General features: G+C 42.4%; 1 protein-coding gene across 6 annotated transcripts in view; it reads right to left on the bottom strand.

Annotated features, from left to right (window-relative positions):
* Nucleotides 1-26,202, bottom strand: part of GOLGA1 (golgin A1) — a 47,415-nt gene extending 21,213 nt beyond the window's left edge. For 2 of the 6 annotated variants that reach the window (XR_006533135.2, XR_011506237.1), the window contains exons 1-12: nucleotides 25,863-26,000; nucleotides 24,976-25,025; nucleotides 23,813-24,113; nucleotides 19,099-19,189; nucleotides 17,004-17,078; nucleotides 15,924-16,021; nucleotides 14,501-14,533; nucleotides 11,570-11,698; nucleotides 11,084-11,253; nucleotides 10,498-10,609; nucleotides 1,956-2,081; nucleotides 79-174 (exon numbers count right to left, since the gene is read on the bottom strand). Coding sequence is in view for 3 of the 6 variants with exons in the window: in XM_044778781.2 (XP_044634716.1) it covers nucleotides 79-174; nucleotides 1,956-2,081; nucleotides 10,498-10,609; nucleotides 11,084-11,253; nucleotides 11,570-11,698; nucleotides 14,501-14,533; nucleotides 15,924-16,021; nucleotides 17,004-17,078; nucleotides 19,099-19,189; nucleotides 23,813-23,947 (1,065 nt within the window). In the remaining 3 variants the exon portion in view is untranslated. Of the gene's footprint in view, nucleotides 1-78; nucleotides 175-1,955; nucleotides 2,082-10,497; nucleotides 10,610-11,083; nucleotides 11,254-11,569; nucleotides 11,699-14,500; nucleotides 14,534-15,923; nucleotides 16,022-17,003; nucleotides 17,079-19,098; nucleotides 19,190-23,812; nucleotides 24,114-24,975; nucleotides 25,026-25,862 lie in introns of all 6 variants that reach the window. The other 4 variants (XR_011506238.1, XM_014840654.3, XM_044778781.2 and 1 more) reach the window with 3 other exon arrangements.
* Between the last annotated feature and the right edge of the window lie 240 nt (nucleotides 26,203-26,442).

Below are 26,442 nucleotides of genomic sequence, written 5' to 3'. Positions count from 1 at the left end.
GGGATTCTCAGCCACAACCATGTCATCCAACCAGGTTACAACTCAGACACAGGAATCACTTGGGAGTGAGATCAGTACCCGAGTCTGCAGGACGTCAATGGCCTTGGCCTGGCTGCTTCTGGCTGCTAAGAGCTGCTGTCTGGTATCCTCCAAATTCTGCTCGGCAACTGTTTTCTGTAAGTTGAAAGAAGAGTAAAAGAAAATAGTCATTTCTCCATTGAATAAATATTTACTGGTATCTAAAACATACTACGATTTGTGTGAGGCACAAGGGACACAAATACATTTTTAAAAAATAACAGCTAATTGAGATAAAATTCACATTTCATAAAGTACAGAGAGAGAAATTTGACAGTCCTTTGACCTTGACGCTGGGGTAAAAGACTAACAAAAATATTATACAACAGAGTGCAACAGGCACCCACAAAGAATGAGCAAAGAGTGGGAAACGGCCTCAGGAAAGTGGGAGGCTTCACGATTCACAGGTGGCGCGGGAGGGGGAGCACCCAGGCAGAGGGATGACTAGCGGAGGTGTGAAACAGCCTGGCACACGTGGGGAGCTACAACTTGCCAAAAGTTAAAGTGATGATGGATTCAGGTCAAGAAACAAGACTGGAAAATTAGGCAACAGGCCAGATCGTGAGAAACTTTTTATGCTGCAGAAAGGAGTTTCAATTTAATTCCGTAGGCAATATTTTTCAAAGTGGGGTGGTCCAAACACTGGCATTAGACTTATTTGGTTGGTGGGGAGGGGTAGCTGTTAAACTTGAGGCCTCCTTCCAGGCCTACTGAAATCAGAACTTCTGAGGGGAGGGACAGAGATATAGACTTCAAACAAACCCCCCAAGTATCTCTCATGCACACTAAACTTTATAATAATGATGACGGCACACTAATAATGATTATACCATTAATAGCTGAAATACACCGAGGGCCCCCCATTATGTTCTAAGCCTCATTCGAAGTACTTCACATACTGTAACTCATTTAATCCTAACGATAATTCTACGCATTTGGTACAATCATTAGCCCTACTTTACAGAGGCAGAAACAAACACAGAGACATTAAGTTACCTGCTCTAAGTCACAAACTAGTAAGTAGAGAGGTGAGACACAAACCGAGGTAGCCTGGTGCTAGAAATCAATTTCCACCCTGGAACCCACATTACACACACTGCAGACTGCAGGGGAGTCGTGGAAGCTCTTTAAGGAGCGATGTGGTCAGAAACGTTGTTTAGGAGGTCATTTTGGCAGTGGGTGTGGAAGGCTGCGTCAGAGGGTGGAGGAGGAGAGACTGAGCCGGGCAGGCCAGTCTGGAGACTCTAGTGTAGACTAGGCTAGAGGCGCAGGAAGCCCTGAAGTGCAACAGCGGCAGCAGAGATGGAGCTATTCGGCTGAAACTGACTCAAGACAGAAAGCGAGGTCGAATCAAGGCCCAAGGCTTTGGCTTTGTCACCTTTGTCACAGTGAGGCCAATCACTGGCATAGAGAGAGGAGGAGCAGCACGAATGTGGGCAAATGAAGTGAGATGTGATGAGAAAGTAAGTTGCCCAACACCACTGGGCACGAGGCCAGTCTGCTCAACAGCCTCCTTCAGCTCAGGAGAGTCTGCTCGCTGCCCTGTTTGCCTTGGCCAATGGAAGCACAAAAGGGCAGAGGAGAGCAGGGTGGTAAGACAAGACAGCACGAGTGGCGTAAATCACTAGGTGGGGTGATCAGGGTGCTATTTATTCATATGCATCTCTGAACAAAGTTCTCCCTTTCCCTGAGGAAAACATGCCACACGGGTGACATGAGGCTTTCTTTGTGAAAGCAGGACAATCAAAAGGTGGGGAGAGTGCTCTTCTCACCAAGCTGTTTGTAGACTCTGTGGCTCTGAAACTCTAGGATTTTATGAAATCTCCGGGGTTACCATTGCTTTCCCAACATCGGCCAGCTCAAAGAGAGCTAGTCACCTCTTTCAGGAGTTCCTGCACATGCTCTTCTCCTGATAAGTTCTGCTCCAGTCTCTTCTCCAAGGAAGCAACCTTCTCCTGCAAATGTGTGATGAGTTTTTCTTTCTCTTGAGTTTCAGCAGTGACCTGCAGGTGAAAGCAGAGATTCCGTCACACTATAAACCCCCTCTCCCTTCCTTCCTGTCTCCTCTAGGACCATCACCATTTCTTTGAAATTCTGTTCTCAACTGCATCCTAGAAGAACACACAGCTGGGAAATCTTCCCTGAAAACGGGACATAGAAGATACAAGACCAGACCTCAACATCACTCAGGTATCCAGTTCAGACCCAGTGCAGCAAGAGGCAAACGCTCACCCCAATTTAAGCAACTGAAAATCTGGGAAGGACACTGTTGCCCCCTCTGTGGAATCTAGCCAGGAGCCAGGGAAGATGCTCCTCCTCTTGAAAATAACCAGATGGTACTGTCATGATCTACGAGCCAAAGGAATACTCCTCCTCCCACTCTCATCAAGCATATGTTTAATCCTACTAATCCAGAGTCCAACAGGAGCGACATCTTTACCCCAGATGCCAAAAACCAGCAGAGGATGTCCCACTCAAGAAGCCCCCAGCCAGCCCTACAATGATCTAAGAACAGTGCTTCTCGAAACATGAGGCTGGATGGAGCAGTAATGGTGCCACTGTAGCGCCTTAAGGCACAAGAGAGAACTTCTGAAATGAATGATATTTACCCTGGCTCACAGCACAGGGAACACAGTAGAGCTGCTGGGCACCTCACACCTTGGCCCAGACCAACAGCTGCCCACTTATTTATTTCAGTCTGTCTCTTTAGCAGCGGTGGTAGTGGTGAGTTGGGCTAACTTTATTCCTTTCACTATTCCCAATCTTCAAATGCTGCTCAATGTCCAAGTAGAGGATCCAGGAAGCTTTGAACATATAAGTTCTTATATCCCTAGTGGTCCTTGTATCCCCTGAGGACGTCCCTTCTCCTCTCCAAAAAAGGTCATAGAGCAGCAACATCTCACTGTGAAGATTTGAGTCTCCTCACATATACTCTGCTTCCTCAGATGCCCTCACCTTATGCTTCTGTCACTCCATCTCAAGCCACAGACGTTCATGCTTAGCTTGTAACCCAGCCAATCTCCTCAGATTAAGATGTAGCAACTTGGGCCTCGGGTTTTGGGAAGAAGCATTTGCCGTTCTGAATCCTCACAGGGATGACAACATAAGTAGTGGGGGGGGAGTTTGCAGAATGGATTCAGGATCCCATAATTCAACAAAACTTTATCAAGCCTATACTCTGTGTTGTCTTCTGGGGATACAATCAGACACAGTGCCTGACTCACAGAAGCATGGAGGCTGGTGGTGGAGATACACAAGCTTAATTATAAAACAACAAAATCATGCTGCAACAGAGGGACATACAAGGTGCTATGAGATCTCAGAGGCAGGAGGCACTAACTGTTCGGGGCAATCAGATCAGGCCTCCTAAGCAGGCTCCTATACAAGCCCGGGGGGAAGGGGTTGGAGAGGAAGCAGCACTCCGGTAAAGGGCAGCACATGCAAAGGAAGAACAGACAAGTTCAGCATGACCGGGGGCAGGGTGAAGACAACTCCCAAGTCTGTGGCTCAGACCCTGGATGAATAACATTATTCGGGGCAAAAACACAGGAGGGCGAGGGTGTTTGATAGGAAAGAAAAACAGTTTTGGCTATGTTGGCCCATCTTTATGGGTCTCTTACTAATAACACTAATAATAGCAATAGTAATAACTATAACCACACAGGGCGGCGGCAGCAGCAGCTATAGTGTCCAGGGCATGTGCAAGCACTTCCCATTATCTCTAGTCCTCACAACCACCCTTCACTGTGTCCATGCATAAGGAAACTGAGGTTTAGGGATTAGCCCAAAGGCACACACCTTAGTGACAGATTAAGGATTCAAACCCAGGTCTTCTAGATCTAAAGCCTGTACTTATCACCTGAACTTGAGAGATACAGGTGACCCGTTCCAGTGAAAACCAAAAGAACAACCAAGTCCTATACAAGTCACTGTGTTAGACAGAGTTAGGGACAGAAGAAGAATCAGTCACCAATTTCCATGTAGTTTTCTTGTGCACCATATCCCACATGGAGCCCTCCTCTTCACTTTGGCTGTTTTACTGGAGGCCCTTAGCACCTAAGGTGCTATAGCTAACACCATACTTAATGGTGAGGAAAATCAAAGCTTTCCCACTAAGGTCAGGTACAAGGCAGGATGTCCCCATTCACCACTCCTTTTTGACATTGTACTGGAAGTCCTGGCTAAGGCAATAAGGCAAGAAAAGGAAATGAAAGGTATACAGATTGGGAAGGAAAACATAAAATTGTCTTTTTTTCAAATGACATGATTGTCTACTTAGAAAATCCAAATGAATTAACAAAAAACCTCCCAGAACTAATAAGTGATTATTGCAAGGTTGCAGGATACAAGGTTAATATACAAAAGTCAATTGCTTTCCTATATACCAACAACAAACAAGTGGAATTTGAAATTAAAAAACACAATACCATTTATTTTAAGACCCTCAAAAATAAAAAACTTGGGTATAAATCTAACAAAATAGGTCCAAGATCTATATGAAGAAAACTACAAAACTCTGATGAATGAAATTTTTAAAAACTAAATAAATGGAGAGATATTCCATGTTTACAGATAGGAAAACTCAATACTGTCAAGACATCAGTTCTTCCCAACTTGATCTATAGATTCAAAGCAATCCCAGACAAAATCCCAGCAAATTATTTTATGGATATCAACAAACTGATTCTAAAGTTTATATGGAGAGGCAAAAGACCCAGAATAGCCAACACAATATTGAAGAAGAACAAAGTCGGAGGACTGATGCTATCTGGCTTCAAGACTTACTATAAAGTTACAGTAATCAAGACAGTATGGTACTGGGGCTGGCCCCGTGGCGGAGTGGTTAAGTTTGCACGCTCTGCTCCAGGCAGCCCAGTGTTTCGTTGGTTCGAATCCTGGGCGCGGACATGGCACTGCTCGTCAAACCACGCTGAGGCGGCGTCCCACATGCCACAACTAGAAGGACCCACAATGAAGAATATACAACTGTGTACCGGGGGGGCTTTGGGGAGAAAAAGGAAAAAAATAAAATCTTTAAAAAAAACAAAAAAAGACAGTATGGTACTGACAAAAAAACAGACAAACAGATCAATGGAACTGAATAGAGAGCCCAGAAATAGGCTCTCCTAAATATAGTCAACTGATCTTTGACAAAGGAACAAAGGCAATACAATGGAGCAAAGATAGCCTCTTCAACAAATGGTGCTGGAACAACTGGACATCCATATGTAAAAAAGTGAATGGAGACACAGACCTTACATCCTTCATAAAAATGAACTCAAAATGGATCACAGACTTAAATGTAAAACTCAAAACTATGAAACTCCTGTAAGAGAAAACAGGAGAAAACCTAGATGACCTTGGGTATGGCAGTGACTTATTACATACACCACCAAAGGCATGAACCATGAAAGAAATAATTGATAAGCCGGACTTCAACAAAATTAGAAACTTCTGCTCTGCTTAGGACAATGTCAAGAGAATGAGAAGAAAAGCCAGACTGGAAGAAAAATCTGCAAAAGAGATGTCTGATAAAGGACTGTTCTCTAAAATATAAAAGAAACTCTTAAAACTCAACAATAAAGAAAAAAACCCTCAGCAATAAGAAAACAAACAACCCAACAGAATAAGGCAAAGAAAAAAAAGTGTAAGAATTGGAAAGAAAGAAACAAAGCTGTCTTCATTTACAGATGATATGACTGCTATTAAGGAAACTCAAAGACCCTAGAGATTCATTGTTAAGCTTAACAAAAGGTGTGCAAAGAAATTAATACACAAAAATAATATTTCCATATGCCAGAAATGAATAGAAAAAGTCATTTTTAAAATGACACAATTTAGAACTGGTATAAAAAAATAAAGCACCTAGGAATAAATTCAACGACAGATAAACTTTAACGGAGAAAACTACAGAACCTTTTGGAAAGCCATTTAAAAAAAAAAAAAAAACAAACAGGGGCTGGCCCCGTGGCCGAGAGGTTAAGTTCGCGCGCTCCGCTGCAGGTGGCCCAGTGTTTCGTTGGTTCGAATCCTGGGCGCGGACGTGGCACTGCTCATCAAACCACGCTGAGGCAGCGTCCCACATGCCACAACTAGAAGGACCCACAACAAAGAATATACAACTATGTACCGGGGGGGCTTTGGGGAGAAAAAGGAAAAAACAAACAAACAAAACAAAACAGCAGCACTGAATATCTGGGGAGACCGACCATGTTCTTGGATAAGAAAATTCACATCATAAAGTAATCACTGCTCCCCAAATGCATCTACAGATTCAATGCAATTCCAATCAATATCCCACAGGTTTTTTAAGGAGTTTGTCAAACTATTCTGTGGAAGAGCAACAGGCCAAGAATATTCAAAATACTCCTAAAAGAAGTAGGTGGGGAGACTTGGCTTACCAGACACCAAGACTTATCTGAATACCACAGCTAGTGAGGTGATGTATAGTATTATGCAAATACCACAGTGGCATACACCCCAAAGTACAGGAGTGGTTCCACATGCATTTGGAAAACTGAATTGAGACAAAGCTGGCACTGCAGATCAGTGAGAAGACAAGAGATTTCTCAATAAATGGTACCAAAACAATTAAAAAAAAAAGAATAAAGGTCCTTTTCTCACACCAAAATCACATGTTAGGCATATTAAAGACTTGAATATAAAAGGCAAATAAAAGACGAATATAAAGGGACATAAAAGACTTGAATATAAAACTTTCAGATAATACATATATGAGAATAACATTATGATTCTGAGTAAGGAAAGATTTCTTAAAAAATACAAAAGCATAAACTTAAAGGAAAACAATAAATTCAACTGTAATAAAATTAAAAGCATACGTTCATCAGAAGAGACCGTAAAGAGTGGGAAGACACGGCGCCGGCCCTGTGGCCGAGTGGTTGAGTTCGCGCACTCCGCTGCAGCGGCACAGGGTTTCACCAGTTTGAATCCTGGGCACGGACATGGCACTGCTCATCAAGCCACGCTGAGGCAGCGTCCCACATGCCACAACCAGAAGGACCCACAACTAAAAACACACAACTATGTACTTGGGGGCTTTGGGAGAAAACGGAAAAATAAAATCTTTGAAAAAAAAAAAAGAGTGGGAAGACAAACCCAAAACTAGAAGACATTTGCAACCTATATAATTGACAAAGGAGTGTGGCAGCCAGGACATATATCAACAACTATAACTAAAGAGAAAAGACAGAAAACGCAACAGAGAATGAGCAAAAGATTTGAACCAGCACTTCACGGGAGAGCATGAACAACTGATAAACATACGAAAAGGTGCTGAACTTCATTAGCAAAGCAAATTAAAATCACTATGAGATAATATTTCACACTCACCAGACTGGCAAAAATTAAGTTTGAGAATATCCCATATTGGCAAGGAAACAGAACAAGCCAAAATCTTGTACACTGCTGGTGAGAGTATGTAAATTACTACAACTACCAGGGGAAAACAATTGGGCATTATCTAGTAAAGCTGAAAAAGTACAAATCTTTTCAACCAATCTTTTCACATCTCAAATATATTCTTGCACAGGCAGATGAAAGTTCACAGCAGCCTTGCTTGTGAAAGACCAGAAACACCCTAATGTCCACTGTCAACAGAATAGATAAATAAATTCTAGGATCTTCATACTATACCAACGAGAAAAGAATAAATTATAGCTGCATGGGTCCACATGAACGGTCTCCAGGAATACAATGTTGAGCACAAAAAGTTAGTTTTAGAATACCTACAGCACGATTTCATTTATATAATGTTAACACGCAGGAGAAATGAAAGAAGATACCGTTTACGGATAAAATACGGTAAGATGATAAAGCAAAGCAAGGAAACGGAACAATTTCTGGATAGTGCTTACTTCTGAAGGAAAAAGGAACGGGCTGGAATAATGAAAGGCACACCAGGAAGGAACCTTAACAATAAACGTACTGTTCTTTTTCTTAACTTAGGTGGTAGCTACTTGGGGCTTCATTGCCTTGTTATATCCTCTATTTAACTTAATCACAAAACTACCCTTCCTGGGCCGGCCTGGTGGTGCAGCGGTTACGTTTGCACGTTCCGCTTCGGTGGCCTGGGGTTCGCTAGTTCGGATCCTGGGTGCGGACAAGCCACGCTGTTGCAGGCATCCCATATATAAAGTAGAGGAAAATGGGCATGGATGTTAGCTCAGGGCCAGCCTTCCTCAGCAAAAAGAGGAGGATTGGCAGCAGATGTTAGCTCAGGGCTAATCTTCCTTAAAAACAAAACAAAAACAAAAAACTGCCCTTCCTCTAGCGCTCTCTTAGCCTGATACTGACAGTCTCAGCCACTCAGGTGCTTAAGCCAGAAACCCGCAAATCATTCCTAAGCCCTCCTTCTCTCTTGCTCCCCTCCTATGTTTATTACATTGGACAGTGGGTCAATCTCATCATCATTTCTTAAATCTGTCTACTCCCCCACTATCTTCACTAACACTCTTGTCAAAGCCACCATCTCACGCCTGGACAACTGTAAGAGCTTCCGAACTGGAAACCTTTTCGATGTTTCCTCCTAAGAGCCAGAGTAATCTCTCTTACTCTGTGTGTCACCCTTCCAGCCTTCTTCCAGTTCCTTGGATGTGCTAATCCTTTTACAGCCTCAGAGTGTCTAGGTTTATTATTTTTGCTGTTTCCTGCTTGAAATTCTCTCCCATCGTCCTTTCCCCTGCAGCCTCAGCAGTCCACCTCAGCTCGAGTTACTTTCTCAAGGGGAGCGTTCTATGACTTCGAGGCTAGAGCTGATTTGATGCCCTCTTGTAGGATCGCACAGCATTCTGTAGTCTTCCCTCATAGCACGCGTCACAGCTTTAATTATATGATTATGTGATTATTGATTAATGTCTGACTTCCTCTCTGGACTGTAAGTTCCACAAAAGCAAAGGAGGTATCTGTTTTGCTAATCATAGTACTTCTAACGCCCAGCAGAGAGCAGAGCCTGGCACATAGTAAAACGCAAATCTTATTTTTAGAATGAATGAGGGAACTTAGTGTCTGGAAAATTAGTTTTTCCAATTATAAAATGGATGAATGGTCTAACTGCTATCAAGGGTTCCTTGAATCCCAAAGTTTTGTGTCTGTTATCCCCTCTAACCCCACTCCCCAAATGTATTCTGCACCCTTCTGCCTTCTCTGCCTTCTGCTATGCTACTCGTCTTTGAAATTCCAGCTCTACCAGGAAGAGTTTCTTGACAGCTGTGCTGGAAATGCATTCTGCCTATGGCATATCTTTGGCATTTGAAAGATTTATTTCACTTATTTGGGACTTGTTGAGTTGTGAATTATTTTTCTTGTGGCCACATGTTTAAGTTCTACAATGAAACTGTAAACCTCTGAGAAAAAACAATATATGTGCCTATATTTTCAGTTCACTGAGGGTAGAGATCTTGCATCACAGTCATTCATTCACGTAAGATCTATTTACTGGGTGCTCCTTGCTGTGCGGCAGCAAAGCCCAGTAGAACAAGCATAAGTTTTGGAGTAAGACTTGGATTAGAATCCAGCTGTGTCACTACTGTATAACTTTGAACAAGGTATGTAACCTCTCTTAGCTCCACTTAGGTACCTCTAAGTATGCTAATAGTTAGCCAGAAGGGATATACAGACTTCTGTTTACACAAATCTTTCTGTCCTGTAATGATGCTGTTAAGTCTCTGTTACACTTGAGATTAGTGGTTCTCAAGGGATGAGGGGAGGGTTTGTGGTACCACCTGCTGGGGAGTGTTTTGTCATATGAGGGGAAGGGTTGGACTGTCAATGCCTCAAGGATGCTGCTGGTGTTCAGAACCCAGGGGCCAGGAAAGCTAAATGTCCCATAATGCAAGGGGCAATCATACAATACAAACTGTTCTGGTCAAAATGGTGAAAGAAACATATCATTGAGAAATACTACAGTCAATAAAAATATTATTATTGTTCATCTTTATAGTCTCGGAATTTAGCACAGGCCTAGAGTAGGAGGGCAATAAATGTATGCTGGAGAAACAATAACAAAAAAGAATTGTAATGAAATCATTTATGCGCTTTAGAGCAAACTGGATTAGAACCAGGGATGTCAAAGGGACAACCCTGGCCACGTCAACTATGATGGTTAACGTTTTCTCATGCTCGAAGTCCATCATGTGGTACTTTAAGACATATCTGATGGTGTCGTTTGAGAATTCCTCTCAGGACAATACTGACCTCTTCTGCTAAGCAACCCTTGTTCCGTTGCATGGCTACTTCCATGTGAATGCAGCCTGGCTAGACCAGGGACTAAGGCAATGTGGACTGCATGAGAAACAGAAATTTCACCAGCCATCCTGAGGCGGAAATTTCCGACAGAATTAGTTTTTACCCCATTCATGAATCCCAGGAACCTGGCTCCGCTTCTAGTACTCTACTTACCTTTTGCAAATCAACAGAAAGCTGCTGAATGAATGCTTGGAGCTCTTGTTCCTTTTGCTCCAGGGCTGTGATCTTATTTTCTGCACCTGTTTTTGAAGCTGTCACATGATCTCTTCATTGAAAGAAAGGAGACAATGAACACATTTGGATATCTCACCTAAGACATTCTTCCACAGGTAAAATACAGATGGTTCTGTATATGTAAGGGCTGTAAACATTAGCCACGTGAAGATTATCAATGGGGAAGACTCCTTGGCTCTCTCTAAAGAGGAAGGTCAAAGAAGAAAAATTCCACCCAGGTTTAAGCAAGAAGTCCTGATCTGCCTTTGGTTCCTCAGCAGCTTAGGAACTGAAAGATAGTGAATTGCTTGGCAGGGTGGAGGGGTTCTGAGCCTAGGCAGGTGAAGGGGCACGAGGGTTTGGGGGTTAGAGGGTCTGGCGCCCTAGGTAGGTAAGGACAAGTCCAGAAGCCTTTGCCAGAAGTGAGATCAGAAAGCGCTGCAATGAGCAGTGGGGAAAGGCGGGTGGGCTACGGCCAGAGCTACACTAACACCCCTTCCCACGGCCCCACAGACCAAGCAAGGACCTCTGCTCTTCCAGCGTTGAGCAGTGTCTCTGCAGTTCTTCCAGCTTCCGGCTTAAGTCCGATGACATCTGACTGGAGGTCATCAACTCCTCCTGGGTGCAACTAAGTTCTCTGGTTCGTGCCTCCAACTCTTGCTCCATTTTCCCCAGACTTTCTTCTTTCTTTAAAAGCTGATACAAAGATACAAAGTTTCACTAGGCCACTACTAAGACATACACTTAAAAAAGGTGTCTAGACCAATAAGCCAAACTTTTATAACATTTTTGTGAGCTTACAGGGGAGCTTATGTGCTTAGCAGTTTAAAAAGAAAGAAAAAGGAAATAGATTTCAAACAGCACTTTTCCATTTTAATAAATTGAAAAACACACAAATATGATTAATATCAAAGAGTGCTAAGGTGTGTTTATCAACAATTAGTGATGACTAGCAAAATCAGAGTCATTACTCATCTCTTCAGGATTTAGCTACGGAAACAAAAATGCGCACCATGTGCTTTACTTTACTCAGTTCCTGCTGCTGGAAGCCCTCTAATTCATCCATTTCATCTCTCCTTTGGAAAAGATTCAAACTCTGGCTCTTCATTTCCTGTAACTGAGCTGTCAGAAACCTTTTCTCCTATGTGGAAGAAGAGGATATCAACTCAGGCAACTAGGACATTAGAAATCCAGGTTATGTGAGCAGAATTCTTAATAAAAGAAAATTTTAAGGAAATCTCTTATCAGCAGACAATAATACTTTGATAATGGAAAGCTTTACGGTAATTATTTACACAATTACCTACAAATTCTTTAAGTTAAAAGTACACGTGTTTTAAATCATAGTTGTGAATAAGGGGAACAAGGGCAACAATTACTTAACACTTTAAAGTTCTGAAGTTTGATCAGCAATTTCAGATATCCATTTTACACGTCTATTCTCAGCACCATACTGAACTGGCTGAATAACAAGAATAACTGGAGGAAGACCAAATACCCTTTGAAAATTAGACACATTTAAGCAGAACTTGCTTCAGTTAGCAACTGTCAGCAAGTCAAGGAAAATTAGACATGACTTGTGTTAGCAGGTTATAATTTACTCAACGATAGCTTCCCAAGACGGATTCTCTTAAAGGCAAACTCTGCTGTTGCAGTTTCCAATTCTTGATTGAAAAGAAATTAAAAGAGCCTAAAAATAACACTTCCGAAAATCACAGTGGCTTCAAAGACCTACATAGATGTCTCATCACTCTTTTCCAGTCTAAAATATCTTCCAACCCCTCCTTTGAGTGGAAAAAAAAAAACAAAGAGAAAATCCCCTTGGTGAACTCAAGTGAGTTTTATTTGGTTTTGTTCTATATGGATCTCCCTTTACCATAATTTTATTTTATCTTTTTGGTGAGGAAGACTGGCCCTGAGTGAACATCTGTTGCCAATCTTCCTGTTTTTGCTTGAGGGAGATTGTCGCTGAGCTGACATCTGTGCCAGTCCTCCTCTATTTTGTATGTGGAATGTCCCCACAGCTTGGCTTGATGAGCGGTGTGTAGGTCTGCACCCAGGATCCAAACCTGTGAACCCTGAAGCAGAGCATGCGAACTTAACCACTACGTCACAGGGACAGCCCTGCTTTACCATAATTCTAAAAGATAAAAAAATAGATAAATGAGAATTTCAACTGCTACAATCTTTTTTTTCTTTCTTTTTTTTTTCCTCTCCAAATCCCCCCAGTATACAGTTGTATATATATATTGTTTTAGTTGTGGGTCCTTCTGGTTGTAGCATGTGGGATGCTGCCTCAGCATGGCCTGACGAGCGGTGCCATGTCTGTGCACAGGATCCAAACTGGTGAAACCCTAGGTCACCAAAGTGGAGCGCATGAACTTAACCACTCGGCCACAGGGCCGGCCCCAGCTACAATCTTAAGAGTTTCCTCTAAGACAAGAAAACTTTAACCTAACCCATACCTCCATATTTAAGAAGAACATCATCAACACCACATGTTTAAAGATTTTTTTTTTTAAGGAAGATTAGCTCTGAGCTAACATCTGCTGCCAATCCTCCTCTTTTTGCTGAGGAAGACTGGCCCTCAGCGCACATCTGTGCCTATCTTCCTCTACTTTATATGTGGGACGCCTACCACAGCATGGCTTGCCAAGTGGCACCATTTCCGCACCAGGGATCCGAACCCGCAAACCCCAGGCTGCTGAAGCAGAACGTGCGCACCTAACCGCTGCGCCACTGGGCCAGCCCCTAAAGATTTTTTTTTTTAAAGCAAAAGTTTCTTTGGGAGATAGCTTGACTTTTCTCTAATTCTTTCCTTACATAAACATGTTACAGTATTCTGATAGCTTGATAATCAGATTTCTACAGAATACACAAAGAAAAATGCTAGTTTAACTTGGTGTTTTACTACAAGAATGGAGCAATAATAAAACTCATCTGTTTAATAAAATTAACAGTAAATATATTTTGCAACTGAATATATCAATCTAAGAAATAATTTTTCTACCATAAAGGGTAATTTAGGAGTAGTAAGCATATAATTCAGGCTGAAGTAGCTGACTATTGATTATTTTCAATTAAAATGTTTTTCTACTTGTAGGCTTGAAATTCCATCTTCCTGTTCATGTCTAGGAGCCAGGATCATATTGCATAAGGCACCTACACAGTGCCACACAAGCTATGGAACTAGAATAATCAACGCTCCTCCTCTGTGTCTAGTCAAGAGGCCCTCTTATCTGCTCAGTGCTGAGCCTTGAGGACTGCCCTCCTTCCCCACTGCCTCCTCAAAGAGTATTCCTGACGTTACTACCGTGTCAATCAGGGCCCTAGCAGGATACAGACTCAATTTAGGCATTTTGAGCAGAGTTTAACAGAGACTTTTTAAAGCTGTGGGTGCAGTAAGAAAACCTAAAAGAGATAATTTGCTAGTAACAGTTGAACAGGAAGGAACAAAGGGATGAAGAGGTTACAAGAAACCCAGGGACAGAAACTATGTCAGAGAGCAAACCAAAGGTCCAACTGAAGCTGTGACCTTTAGCCATGGGACGCAACTAAATGGAAGGGATCCCACATCAAGATGAATAAACATCCCAAACACACTCTTCCACATATAGTTCTTTGGGTGTCCTCACTGGTGGAAGCCAATCAGAAGCCGGAGGGCCGTGGAGCCCTGCTGATGCAGTCCCTGTCAGCCTTCAGGCACCCAGAGAAAGGGAAGAGAGGGGCTGAGAGTACATCATGAAGGGCAAACAAAAGATACCCAGCACGCCCACCAAGAAAGGGGAAGACACGAGCTTTTCAAGTCACTGTCTAATCATCCAGTGTCCTGCTTCCAAGAGAGGGTACAGCAATCAACACACTGGGTACTGGAGAAACCATTTTCTGAGCCCCTGAGAAGAGGCCAACATTGATAAGGAGATAAAAATAAAGATGAACTAACCTTTTCAAGCTGATCCATTTTTTCTGACCATTCCTAAAACAAAATAATAAAAAAGTACAGTTTCCAGGGAGAGCATCAGTAATACCAAGATTTTCCAAAAACAAAACAATCTAACCCCCCCCCCCAAAAGCAACCAACAAACCAACCAACCAAAACAGCAAATTAAAAAAATCCCATAAAGTTGGCCTAATATTAAGAAAGACAAGAGTCCTAAAAGAAGAAGAAAGTGAACTTAACAAAATTCTAGAACACAAATATAAGCCTGCAGACTTTTACTAAGCTGTATCTGCTGTTCTGATGCAGCTTTTCAGCTCATTCCTGAGGGCTTTTCCATGAGTACTATTATTTTTTTCCTGGGAGTGGGCAGTCGGGACCAGCCAAGTTGATAACTCTGCAATTGATGTTCAGAAATTAATTTACTGAAAGGGGGGGCTCCAAAGCCCATGATAATTATTTTCCTTCTCATTTTAACAATATCCTTTCTGCAATTTGGCAGAAGTTAGAGGAAAAGGCATCATGCCCCTTATTCACAAATCACAGAACAGGGGAAAAAATAACCATTGGTTCAAAAGGCCAAGGCCATATCCCACTTGCCTACAATCAGAATCCATTAATTTTAGGTTATTTCTTCATTTAGATACACTCATACCATAGTTATCCACTAAGTATTGGTGAATGAGTTTCTTCCTGGCCAGTAAATATCCCAGCTGACTAATTTACTTCGTAAAACAGGTCAACCAACTACCTCATCTACTGTGGATGAAATAAACTATGCATTTTCTTAAATGAAATGTAATATAATAAACTGACCCTGTCTTAATAAATCAAGATTGCCATTGTAGCATCTTGATGCTTACCTTAAATTTAAAATGTCATTGAATAAAATATACTTCATAATTATTGTAACTGCCAGTAAAAGTATCATTTTTCTTTCTTATTGTCATTCATTCAGCATCTTTCAATGGATGGTACTATCGAGATTATAGGAGTTCCCCTATGTCTAGCTAGCTGCAGTTGAAAAAACTTAGGAACAGAACTATGTAGATCATGGGTGCTGGCCAGCTTGACAGCATCTTCTCCACTATAAAAGGCAAGCGTGTTGGGACTAGGCTTTGAGACGGGTTTTTAGAGGGCAGAGAACCTTTTCCTTACTTGGGACTCGCCACCACATTACGGACACACTAGTTCCCCTCTCCATTTTACAAAGCTACTCTTACATTCTGGACACATCTCATGACTATAACTGTAAAGTTTCTTGATAATTTCCCACCCTAAGGCCAAATGAAGTCTCTAGCAACTGATACATCATTCCTTTTCTCCTAGGTTGTAAATATTTTCTACTAAGTTTATGTCATGATTTTTGAAGTCATGTCACTAAGTGAAATCTTTCCACCAGTCTTGGGCAGTGCCACATATAAAATACCTGGTCCTTTCTGGCTAATGCCAAAGCCAGTCCTTCTGCCATTTTGGCTCTGTTGGCTTGGAATGTCTCATTCTGCTCTTGAAATTTCCGCATGGAAGCTGTTAACAAAGAGGCTCTATTTGAGATGTGGAAATCTTTCAGAAACAGCATGACAAATAGCCCACGTAATTACTTTATAACTGTCACCTAACAAAAAAGGTCAAGGTCACATAAGTGGATTATGAGACTGGGAAAAATCAGATCCATCTCGACTTTCACAGAATCTGTTGGCCTTAGTAATAGACCACAGTTTTTTGTTTGTTTCCTGTTGTTTTTGTTTTTTGATAATAGTCAAGAATATACATTTAGGAAGATGCCAAAAGGTAACTTTTTAAATGGAACAAATGATAAAACGCTGAGTTAGGAAGGTCGCCAGAAGACATCAATGCTGTTGCTAAGTGATGACTACTGCCATCTGGTATAAGTGGGGGAAAATAGATCATGCCCCTTATTCACCACTTTATCAGAATTAAAAAATAAATAAATAAAAACAAAAAAAATCTTTCTTTCACTTTCTTTTCCTTAAATAATTTTTTTAGCATATATTATATCAAGAAAAAATAACTTTCTACTACCGTTAGCATCTTTCTCAGATTGAACCCGAAGGAGAACATATGATTTAGGGTAGACTAAACAAAATACATGTTCTATTGTTGGAGGAGTGATGACAGAGATTTCCCCCAGTTACTGAACAGAGCAGCAATGAAGCCATAGCTAGAATCAAAGTCTCATGATCTAGGCCCAAGGGCTGGGTACTAGATTTTACCAAAATCTCAGGGCAGCCAAAAAACTGGTCAACTGGATGAAGACAAGCGGATACATATAACGACCTTCTCCTAAGAATGCCCATAGGCAACATAAAGATGAGCTGCATGTTTATAAATATCAGACAAATGTTATAGCAACCTGATTAAGAAGTATACTACTTATAAAATAAAGATTTGAGCTACGACAAAGGACAAATTTAACCATACGCCATTGTTTCATTTTAAAAAACTAAACCCTGAAAAGATTGAAAAAAAGCAGGAAAAAAATACGTACAATCCTGGTGTTTTTCTAACGCAATTTCAAGCTTCTCTTTTATCTTCTGCAAGTTTCGGACCTGTTCAGCATAGTCTTGGGTGAGGAGGGTGACGCACATACCAGGAATGGACAAACATCAGGAAAGGAAGTTAATTCAACAAAAAAATGAGTGAAAATGATGACGATTTTCTCAACCTGAAAACCATTCCTGTTAAGGAAAGCTAGGCAGACAGCCTCCCATTAACAATGAACAACACAGGCAAACAAGTATAGTACAAACCAACCACAGTGTACATGGTGAATACAAACAGGCAGGTTTGTTTAGCCTTCATAGAGAACAATTCGACCCGGTCTGACCATCAGCAATGTCCTGCTATGAAAACCAGTACTACCTCAGGACTTAATTTCAAATCTCAGTTCTCACGTCCCCTTCCAGTCTCAGCAGTAGGAGAGATCAGAGGGAGCTCACTCAACAGCTCACTTACAGTCCATTCACCTGAGTAACAGTGGATAGGGCAATAGCAAACACCTTACCACAGCATCGCCTTTACCAGGAAAGTACTTCATTCTCTAGAACAGTCAGCTTCCTTTCTACATAAGAACTGAGCTGCCTATGCCATATTAAAAGTGAAAGTCAGAATTAATTACCTAGGTGGCCAAAGAAGATAGTATGGTATAGTGGAAAAGGAGACAGGCTTTAGTTCAAATCCCAACTCTGTCACTTTTTAGCTGGGAGACATTACGCAAATTCTTGATCCTAAGTATTAGTTTCTTCATTTATCAAATGATGACTAACGGTACCTACTTCAAAGGATGCACTAGATAAACTGTGTTTTATACGCCGTAATTAGTTAATGAGCTGGGTGTTTTATGTGCCTTAAGCAAATGGCACAGAAAGCTCGAGAAAGGTAGCTGCCATTGTCGTTGTTCACCCTGAGCCTGCAGCAACACTCAGGACAGAAGTAGGATCAGTAAACGTCAGTTCTCCTCCCTGTCCCTTCTCTGAATCAAGCCCAAACTACCCTTCCTTCTGTATTAGTGAAGCTATATATTATTTTATAGTTTTCTCCTCAATATTAAAGAAACACAAAAAGTTATTTCACCTCTGTTAATGAGACTATTTACAGGTAGGGGTAGCGGGATAGTAAGAACAGAGTTTAACGTAGACTTCAGTTAAGAGTACGGACTCGAGCATCAAGCAAATCTGGGTTTGGATCCCAGCTCTACCACCTACTACTTGTGTGACCTTAACCTCGCTATAAATGAGGCTCTAGTGAGGAGAGAATGAATAATGGACTAACAGGTCGCTGTGACCTACACTATGGACCTTTGGTAACTACACGAACACAAAAATTTCACATACAATTTGGTGAATTTTTTAGTTTACTGCTTTTACTCCAATAAAATGGGCATAAAGCCAAGGGACAAAAAGAAACATAGAAGTCATTGACCACTTCACAAGATGAAGCTTTCAAAATGTATCCACCGGCAGACACCAAAATAAGCACTCACAACTCTGTGGCAAACATGCCCTGCTCAGGCAAAGGACATAACGGGAGGTGTGTGAATTATAACTGCACACCAAAGACATAATGAGCCTTACAGCTTTTATACAGGTGTTGAGCTGGAAATATCACTGAAAAGTGGCCCAAAGACCCAGAATGATACTTACACAGGTGATATGTAGCTGGAGCAAGTGGCAATGTAGCACCAAACCCTCTCTGGTGCTGAAGAATCCAACATCTATGGGCCACTCCCTGTAAATACTGTCCCCTACCCCTCTTGGCCTGAAAGCAAGCTATGATAACGGGTGAAAGATGGTCAGATCTATTCTACATATACTTTTAATACCTTTCATATCCATGACTAGAAACCTCAGGAGCAGAAAAACATATGTATTTTTTTTTAACTTTAAAACTCAGTTTCGAATTTACACTATTGAGTACACTAACAAAAGAGGCGAACAAAGGGGATACAGATTGCTCCTTTTTGACTAAGAAGATCAAACGATGTCAAAACAACTATAAGGTTACGCTACATGGCTGTGTTATAGGGAGAGAGGGTCAGGCAAGGCGAGTTTCCTCTGTGTCCCTTTATGAGTTCTTGGACATACCAGAAAGTCTGGCCTCTAATTTCCGTATCTGTTCGTTCCTCCTCAAAAGCTGGGACGAAAGGTCTTCTCTGGAGCTGCTTCCATCGGAGGCCTGTTGAGACAGACACCAAGAGAGGTCACAGTCATCCATGGGTTTTCAGCAACGAGGCCCACTACTGAGCCAGAAAGTGACAATGCTATTTTAGGTTTGGTTACACTTTAATTAACTGTGATCATTGAAAAGCTTCTTAACGTACCTGGGCCCTAGTTCTCTACCTGTAAAGCAGAAGCATCACTATCTCCATCTATAATGTAAAGGAGATAGAAGATGCTAAACAGATAAACTATGTGTGTGTGTATACACACTATTGGAATAAACGGTGGTAAACAACTCCATTATGATTGTATTACACCAAGTACATAATACAGAAAATAAACTTTCAGTGATAAAAAAGGAAATCACTTTATTTTTCCAAAGGTAAAGTCCAAGGATAAGGGGGGAAGGTTTATAGCAAGGAATCAAAGGCTGGTCTGTGATGAAGAATCTATCACTGACATTGACAGTCTCAGTATCTTCATCTATAAACAAAAGGATGCCCATCTAAAGCTCTAAAATGCATCAAAGACTTCAGCAGATAATACACATTCAATAAATCAACATATTAATGAGATATCAATTTTCCCCAACAATATAGAATATTTTAAAACACATGGGTACTACTATTACTTTGGGCACTGCTTACTAGTGCTAAGAAATAATGCTTTATTTTTTTAAGGTTTTTTTTTGGTGAAGAAGATTGGCCCTGAGCTGACATTTGTTGCCAATCTTTCTCTCTTTTTTTTTTCCCTCCCCAAAGCCCCAGTACATAGTTATATATCCTAGTGATAGGTCTTTCTAGTTCTTTTATGTGGGACACTGCCACAGCATGGCTTTATGAGCGACGTGTACATCCACACCCAGGATCTGAATCAGCAAACCCTGGGCTGCTGAAGTGGAGTGCATGAACTTAACCACTTGGCCATGGGGCCGGCCCCAATAACTCACTTTGTCTTTGTTCTTTCAACCATAAAATTTTTAAAAATACAGAAGAGTAGGGAGAACGGTTTAAGGAACATTCTCCATCTACTTTAACAATTGCTGACGTCTTCCCATATTTGCTTCATCAATTTTTATTTTACTAAAGTACTTCAAACAACAGACATCATGACATTTCATCCTAGATACTTTGATAAACATTTCTAAAATATAAGGACATTTTCCTTTATAACCACAATGCCATTATCAAACCTAACAAAATTAAAAATATTATCTAATATCCAGTCTTTAGTCATGTTTCCCCATTTCATTCCCCAAATGTTTTCAAAGGTGGTTAACAATTCACTCTAAATATTCATTCACCCATCCAGCCACCCGCCCAATCCAGCATTTATGGAGACTCAGGAGAATGCATAGTTAAGAGGGAGTCTCTGGAGGTGGAAGGGCTGGGTTAAAGTCCCATCCTCACCAGTTATAAACTCTAAGAACTTGGGCCAATCAGCCACCTTCTCTGTACACTGGTTTCCCCATACGTAAACTGTGACAACAAACATGATCGACGTCACAGAGCTGCGGTGAGGACTAAATAAATCAATACTGGCCAAGTCCCTAAGACAGAGCCTGGCACATAATTAGTTTTAATACAACTTGTCTATTATTAGCAGGAGTTATGACTATTACTGTCAGTGAGACATCCTATTCTCAGCATTGTGCTAAGCACTGGGAATAGTGGTGATACAAAGTTCCTACCTAAAACAGCAGCAGCTGCAGCAACTGCTAGTTATGAAATGCTTGTTAAGAGCCAAGAACTATGCTAAGTGTTTTATATACTATGCGGAAAAGAGTCAACATTACAGGCCTGAGACTGCTATCCTTGGGAAGTCCTGCTAGTAAGGTTAGTCCCAGGCTGCCCTATGGGAACTTAGATTTTGCAAGGGTTCCCACCATTTCTGATAAGAATGACTCATAGTACCTACACTGTTTTGCTTCTGGGAGTCTGGAATTTTGGAAATGCCAGGCAGAGGGTGCCTACGTGATGAGCCTCCAGTAAGATCCCTGGCACTGCTGGGGGAATTATGTGTATCCTCTGTAACTCCGCTAGGAGAGGACTCTTGGAAGCTTGTGCCTGGTTTCCTCCAGGCTTTACCCCCCACGCCTTTTCCCTTTTCTGGTTATGCCTGGTATCCTTTCCCTGTAATAAATGACAACAGTGAGTAAAACTATGCTGAGTCCTGTGAGTCCTCCTAGTGAATATTCAAACCTAAGGGTGAACCTTGGGGACTCCCAACACACATTCTTTAATAAAGACATGTACAGTTCCTATGCCCATTTTACAGATGTGGAAACTAAGGCATAGAAAAGTGAAGGAATTTGCCAAAAGTCACACAATAACGATGAAGTAGGGAATCAAATCCAGGTCCAAATCTACAAGCTGACCTGAGTTTCATGAAGCTCTTAGTCTACTGGGAGAGACACACCAGCAAATCATCAACACCAATGCAGTGTAACAGGTGCTGATACAGAGGTAAGTAGGAGACTAGGGACCAAACTCAGCCAGGAGGGATGACGGGTAGAGAGGGTGAGAGGGGCAGGTTGGGTCAAGGGGGCTTCCTGGAAGTAACATGTGAGCTGAATCTTTAAGGACGCACAAAAGTCTGTGAGAGGAATGCAAGCGTGAAAGGAGGAGACAGGAGACACTCCAGAGAGGAACCAGCACATGCAAACATTTGTAGGCATGAAGGAATGTTGTCCATTCCAGGCAGTGCAATAAGTTCAACAGAGCTGGAGCACAAGGTGTAGGAAAGGAGTGTGAGATGAGGCTGGATAGGTAAACGGGGACAAGACCACAGAGTTTACCATTATACTATAATAACGAGTTTGCACTTCATCCTGAAGATGAGAGGGAGGCCATTGAGCAATTTTAAGCATTGGAGAGACATGAACAGATCCGTTCTGGGGAGTTATTGGAGGCAGGGCACCCAGAGAGGCTACCACAGTTGTCCAAGAAAGAGAGACAGTCTGACATAAAATGGAAGTAAATGTACTACTAGTAAGTAGAGTGGAGAGCGAAAGTCTGAGACATTTAGGAGATGGAAGCCGAAAAACTTGCTGGCTGATTGCACATCAGGAAGGGAAGGAGGGAAGAGTCTAAAACTCCAGGGCTCCTTGGTGGTGACTTGAGGGATGAAGGTGCACAGGTGGAAATGGAGTTAATGAACTCAGTTTTGTTCGTTTCAGAATTTGAGATACCAGAGGAAAGGCATCTGGTTAGAGAAATACATGCAGTGGGATATAAGGGCCTGGAGATAGGGAGTGAGGATCAGAATACATATATAGCAGGTTCAAAGAGATTATCTTACAAGTCTCAAAGCAAAACATTTCCTGAATTCAGGCCAATCTATCTGGAACACACTGGAGATGAGAGACTTCATTTAGCAAGTCAGCATGAAGGGAAAGCAGGTACTTCTGCCGAGAACTCAGCATTAAAGCTACATCCTTCAGCCTGGTGATCAAATGCGCATTTCTATTTCCTGTTAAATATAGGAGTCAATGATAATTTAGATCTCGTAATCTTATTGTTCAACCCCCATAACCTAATAGCTTCTGCCAGGTAATCTGACCTGGGACAGGAAGCATAAGAAAGGAGAAGGAAGACTCATCTGACCATGGAAACAATTCAAGTGTCTGTCACCAGGAGAAGACAGAGATAAATTGTGGCCTTTTCAGATGCTGGAATCTCATACAGCAGTAAAAATAAATGAACCACAGCTTCATGTAACAAAGATGCATTCTAGAAACATGTTGATTAAAAAATAAAAAACAGTAAGCCCAAGAAGACTATAGTGTACTATTTTTATGAAGTTCAAAAATAAGCAACATTAAACAATAAATTGTTTATGAGTAGATACATATTTGGTAGGATATACTAAAAAGCAAGGGAATGATAAACAAAATTTAGGACAGTGGTGATCTGGAAGGGAGGGAGGGACGGGAATTGGGGAGAAGCATACAGGTGACTTCAACAATATCAATAACATTCTAGTTTTTTGATAGGTGACAAATTAAGCATTCATTTTGTTTTTATGCTTTACACTTTAAGTTCACATCACATACATTCTTGTACATATATAAAGCATTATAAATCATTTTTAAAAAGTTATCTGACGTTGAAAGGACCCTGTCATCCACCAAAGACACACTTTTAGTCCTATGTGTGACATTTACCTAACAAAGCAGCATCCTCATCTTTTGAAATCTTTTCCACTACAAAGGTACTGTACAAATAAGGGACACACTGCAGTCACCGGTGCCATCTTTTCATCAACTTTCCCAATAAAATAGTTCACTCTGGCTAACTCCACACAACTCACAGACCTTGTTAAGCAACAGTGACTTAAAGTATATTTGTCTGTAGAGACAACGGGCTGAGGCATTTTGAGAAATGAAATGTAAAAGAAGAGGCACAAGGTATATAGATGGAAAAAGAGGACAAGAGGACAATGCAGAGAATATGGAAAGAGACTTGCAGAAAAATAAAGAAAAAAAACAGAGGAGCACTTCAGAGTAACAATCATCATATATAAACTACAAATAATCTTGCAATTTTAAAAGAATACTTATCGGAAGGATTCCTTGAAATATTATTTTTGAAATGTACTGAGACTGTACCAAATATTAAAAACCTTAGAAGATACTTACAAAGTCATCTCCTGAGTCAGCTCCCATGGAGGCAACCGATTCCTTGCTCACCGACCGTGGGATCCTAGCAGCACCTCCTGGCCTCTGGGAGACAGCAGTCTCTTCTGCAATTTTCTTCTTTAGTTTTGCAAACATTTTTGCTGCGTGGCTATTCTTCACGGATGACCAACTCTTAAACCACCGCAGCACGTCTTATGCCAGCAAGCAGGAATTGAGAGACAGGTGCCTAAAAAGTTCCAGACATCCAAGCAAGCTGCATTTCCACTTTAATGTGGGCCAAGGGCTTACGGCAACACGGTATCTATAAATCAGGTGAAAGAGAGCTCTAATGCAAACACCGGAGAGATTTCACATCTGAGTTGCTATGTTAAGCTTCGGGTTTCAAAATTAAGTTTCATAATTTTACATGTACACTTAATAGAATACAACTACTAAACATTTCAAAAGCACTCAGGTGCTTCATATGCACACGCAGAAGAGGAAATCCGACCTTGAGAAGGTGAAAGAACCCGCCAAAGATTGTGTGGCGAAGGGGCAGGACTGGTATTTGAACACAGGACTCTGACTCACAAGTCCCTATTTTTTTTTATTACATCAAGGTGGCTATGGCATATAACTTCCCAGGGCAAACATTAACATCACATAACATTTCTGAATCCTTCCCTCAATAATACTAAGTTTAACTACAAGTTAGTCTTTTTTTTTTTTAAATGAAGATAAAAACATGTAACTCAATACGGGGAAAAGGTGTGATGTTCTAACGTTCCAAGACCGTTTGCAATCAGCTGTTCATTGGAGAAAGCTGATAACCTAGAAAAAAACAGGCAAGACGGACAACTATATTATATAAGCTAATAGCCTCAAACATTTCCTGGAAACGCTGTGTGGTTCTCTTTAAGGGTGATTAAAATGACCTCAAATCAGCTTCTTTTGTTTAGAATGTTTTAAATGATATTCAACACGAGATTCAAACGTCTTTTCTTCCCAATGGTGTATGAAACACTAATATTCTGGTTCCAACCTTAACTTCTCATGTTTTGTGGAGGATATCTAAGCATCTGCTCTAAGATCTACAAATGACGGCTCACCGCTTCAGATCACCCATGTAGGTCTGCACAATTCTTCAAAAACTTTACTTCAATGTCTGTAAACCACCTACTCACCTGGCTTATCTACTAGATTTAAAACAGCTTGGAGATCAAAGCATTCTGTCCTGCATGAAGACAAAGATAAAATGCATCGGATATTTCCTTTCAACTGTAAGGCCAAAATGTTGCAGTGTCGCGGGGCGGGAGGAGGGGGTGGAAGAGGAAGGACGGAGGATTAAGGGAGGAGGTAAGAAAACCTGTCACTGCCACAATCCTCAGTGGGCTACCTTCCCTCACCCTGATCTCCTTTGCATTTGTGATCTGCCTAAGAGCTTCAGTTACAGACACAAAAATTAGAATCTCTCATTGCAGTAGGCGCCCACACTCACTTTGACTTGGGAGCCCTGGGCAAAACAACTTGAACAAGATTAAGGTTCCCCAGGGCCAGCATTTATTTCTCAGTTGATTCTGACAGTCACACATTGTTTGTTCACCCGGCCAGATCCTGGGCTGTCTAGTCACAGAGCCTTGACTCGCACTAAGAAAGTTGCTGAGAGAAAGGATGGCTGGGTCGGGTAAAAGACAGCTGCCTGACGCCCAGGGAGGCAGGCAAGTACCTGCCACGGCAGTCTGGACCCCACTCAGGCTCCTTCCAGACCTGCCCGTGCTTGGACCGTCAAAGGAGGGAAAGATCCAACGTCTCTCCCATTTGACAGCAGGGAAACTGAGACCCAGACAAGAGGAGGGACTTGTCCAAGGTCGCGCAGGGGGGAATCCCGGAACCCAGGGCTCCAGACTCCCAGGCCGGCAGCCCGCCTCCGTCCCCACCCCAGCCCTTTCAGCTCCCGGGACCGCCCCCCGCCTTAGGTCTTGGGCAACCCCGTCCTGGCCGCTTTGGGGGCAGACCGAGGCCACCGGAAGGATGAGGGGCCTGCCCGCGTCTCCGGCCCCCACCCGCGCACCTGCCGCTCTCTGGGCAGCCGGCAGAGCCCCGCCTCCGGGGCCTCTCGTGAGTGCCGGCCCGCGTCACCAGCCCCCACGGCCGGCCGGGAGCGGAGCAGCGACCCGGAACCGCACTTCCACCAGCGCGCCGGAAGTGGCTGCGCGCGGAGCACGTCCGCCGCGCGCATGCGCCCGCTTGCGGTTCCTGCGGCCGGCGGCGCGAGCCTCGGGGTGGCGGTTGGGCCGCGACGGCTGCGGGGCGCGAGCGCCGACGGGGCGCTCACCTAGGCCGGCTTGCCACGTCAGCGAACGGCCCGACCCGCGAAGGATGACTGGGTGGCTGAAGCCTCTCTAGCTTCCTCTTGTCTTTAAGGAGGCGGTGCGGAGCTGGGGAAGTGGGAGGAGCCTCATGGCAAAAGGGGAAGAGCCCAGTAGGTGCCGTGGGGCCCTCGTGTGCCGCGTGGATAGAAACCCCGGGCCGCGGTTGCGCTGTGCCCGCCGGGAGCTTCCATTCTCCCCGCATCCCCGTCCCGCTGCATCCTGCACAGCCGCCTCGTCACTGTGTAGCAGGCGATCACTGCACGTCCCTGCCTCCCTCCT

The sequence above is a fragment of the Equus asinus genome, chromosome 10 (genome assembly GCF_041296235.1).
Source record: "Equus asinus isolate D_3611 breed Donkey chromosome 10, EquAss-T2T_v2, whole genome shotgun sequence".
NCBI lineage: Eukaryota > Metazoa > Chordata > Mammalia > Perissodactyla > Equidae > Equus > Equus asinus.
Note: the sequence above shows the minus strand (reverse complement) of the source record. Positions and strands in the feature narration are given on the sequence as shown.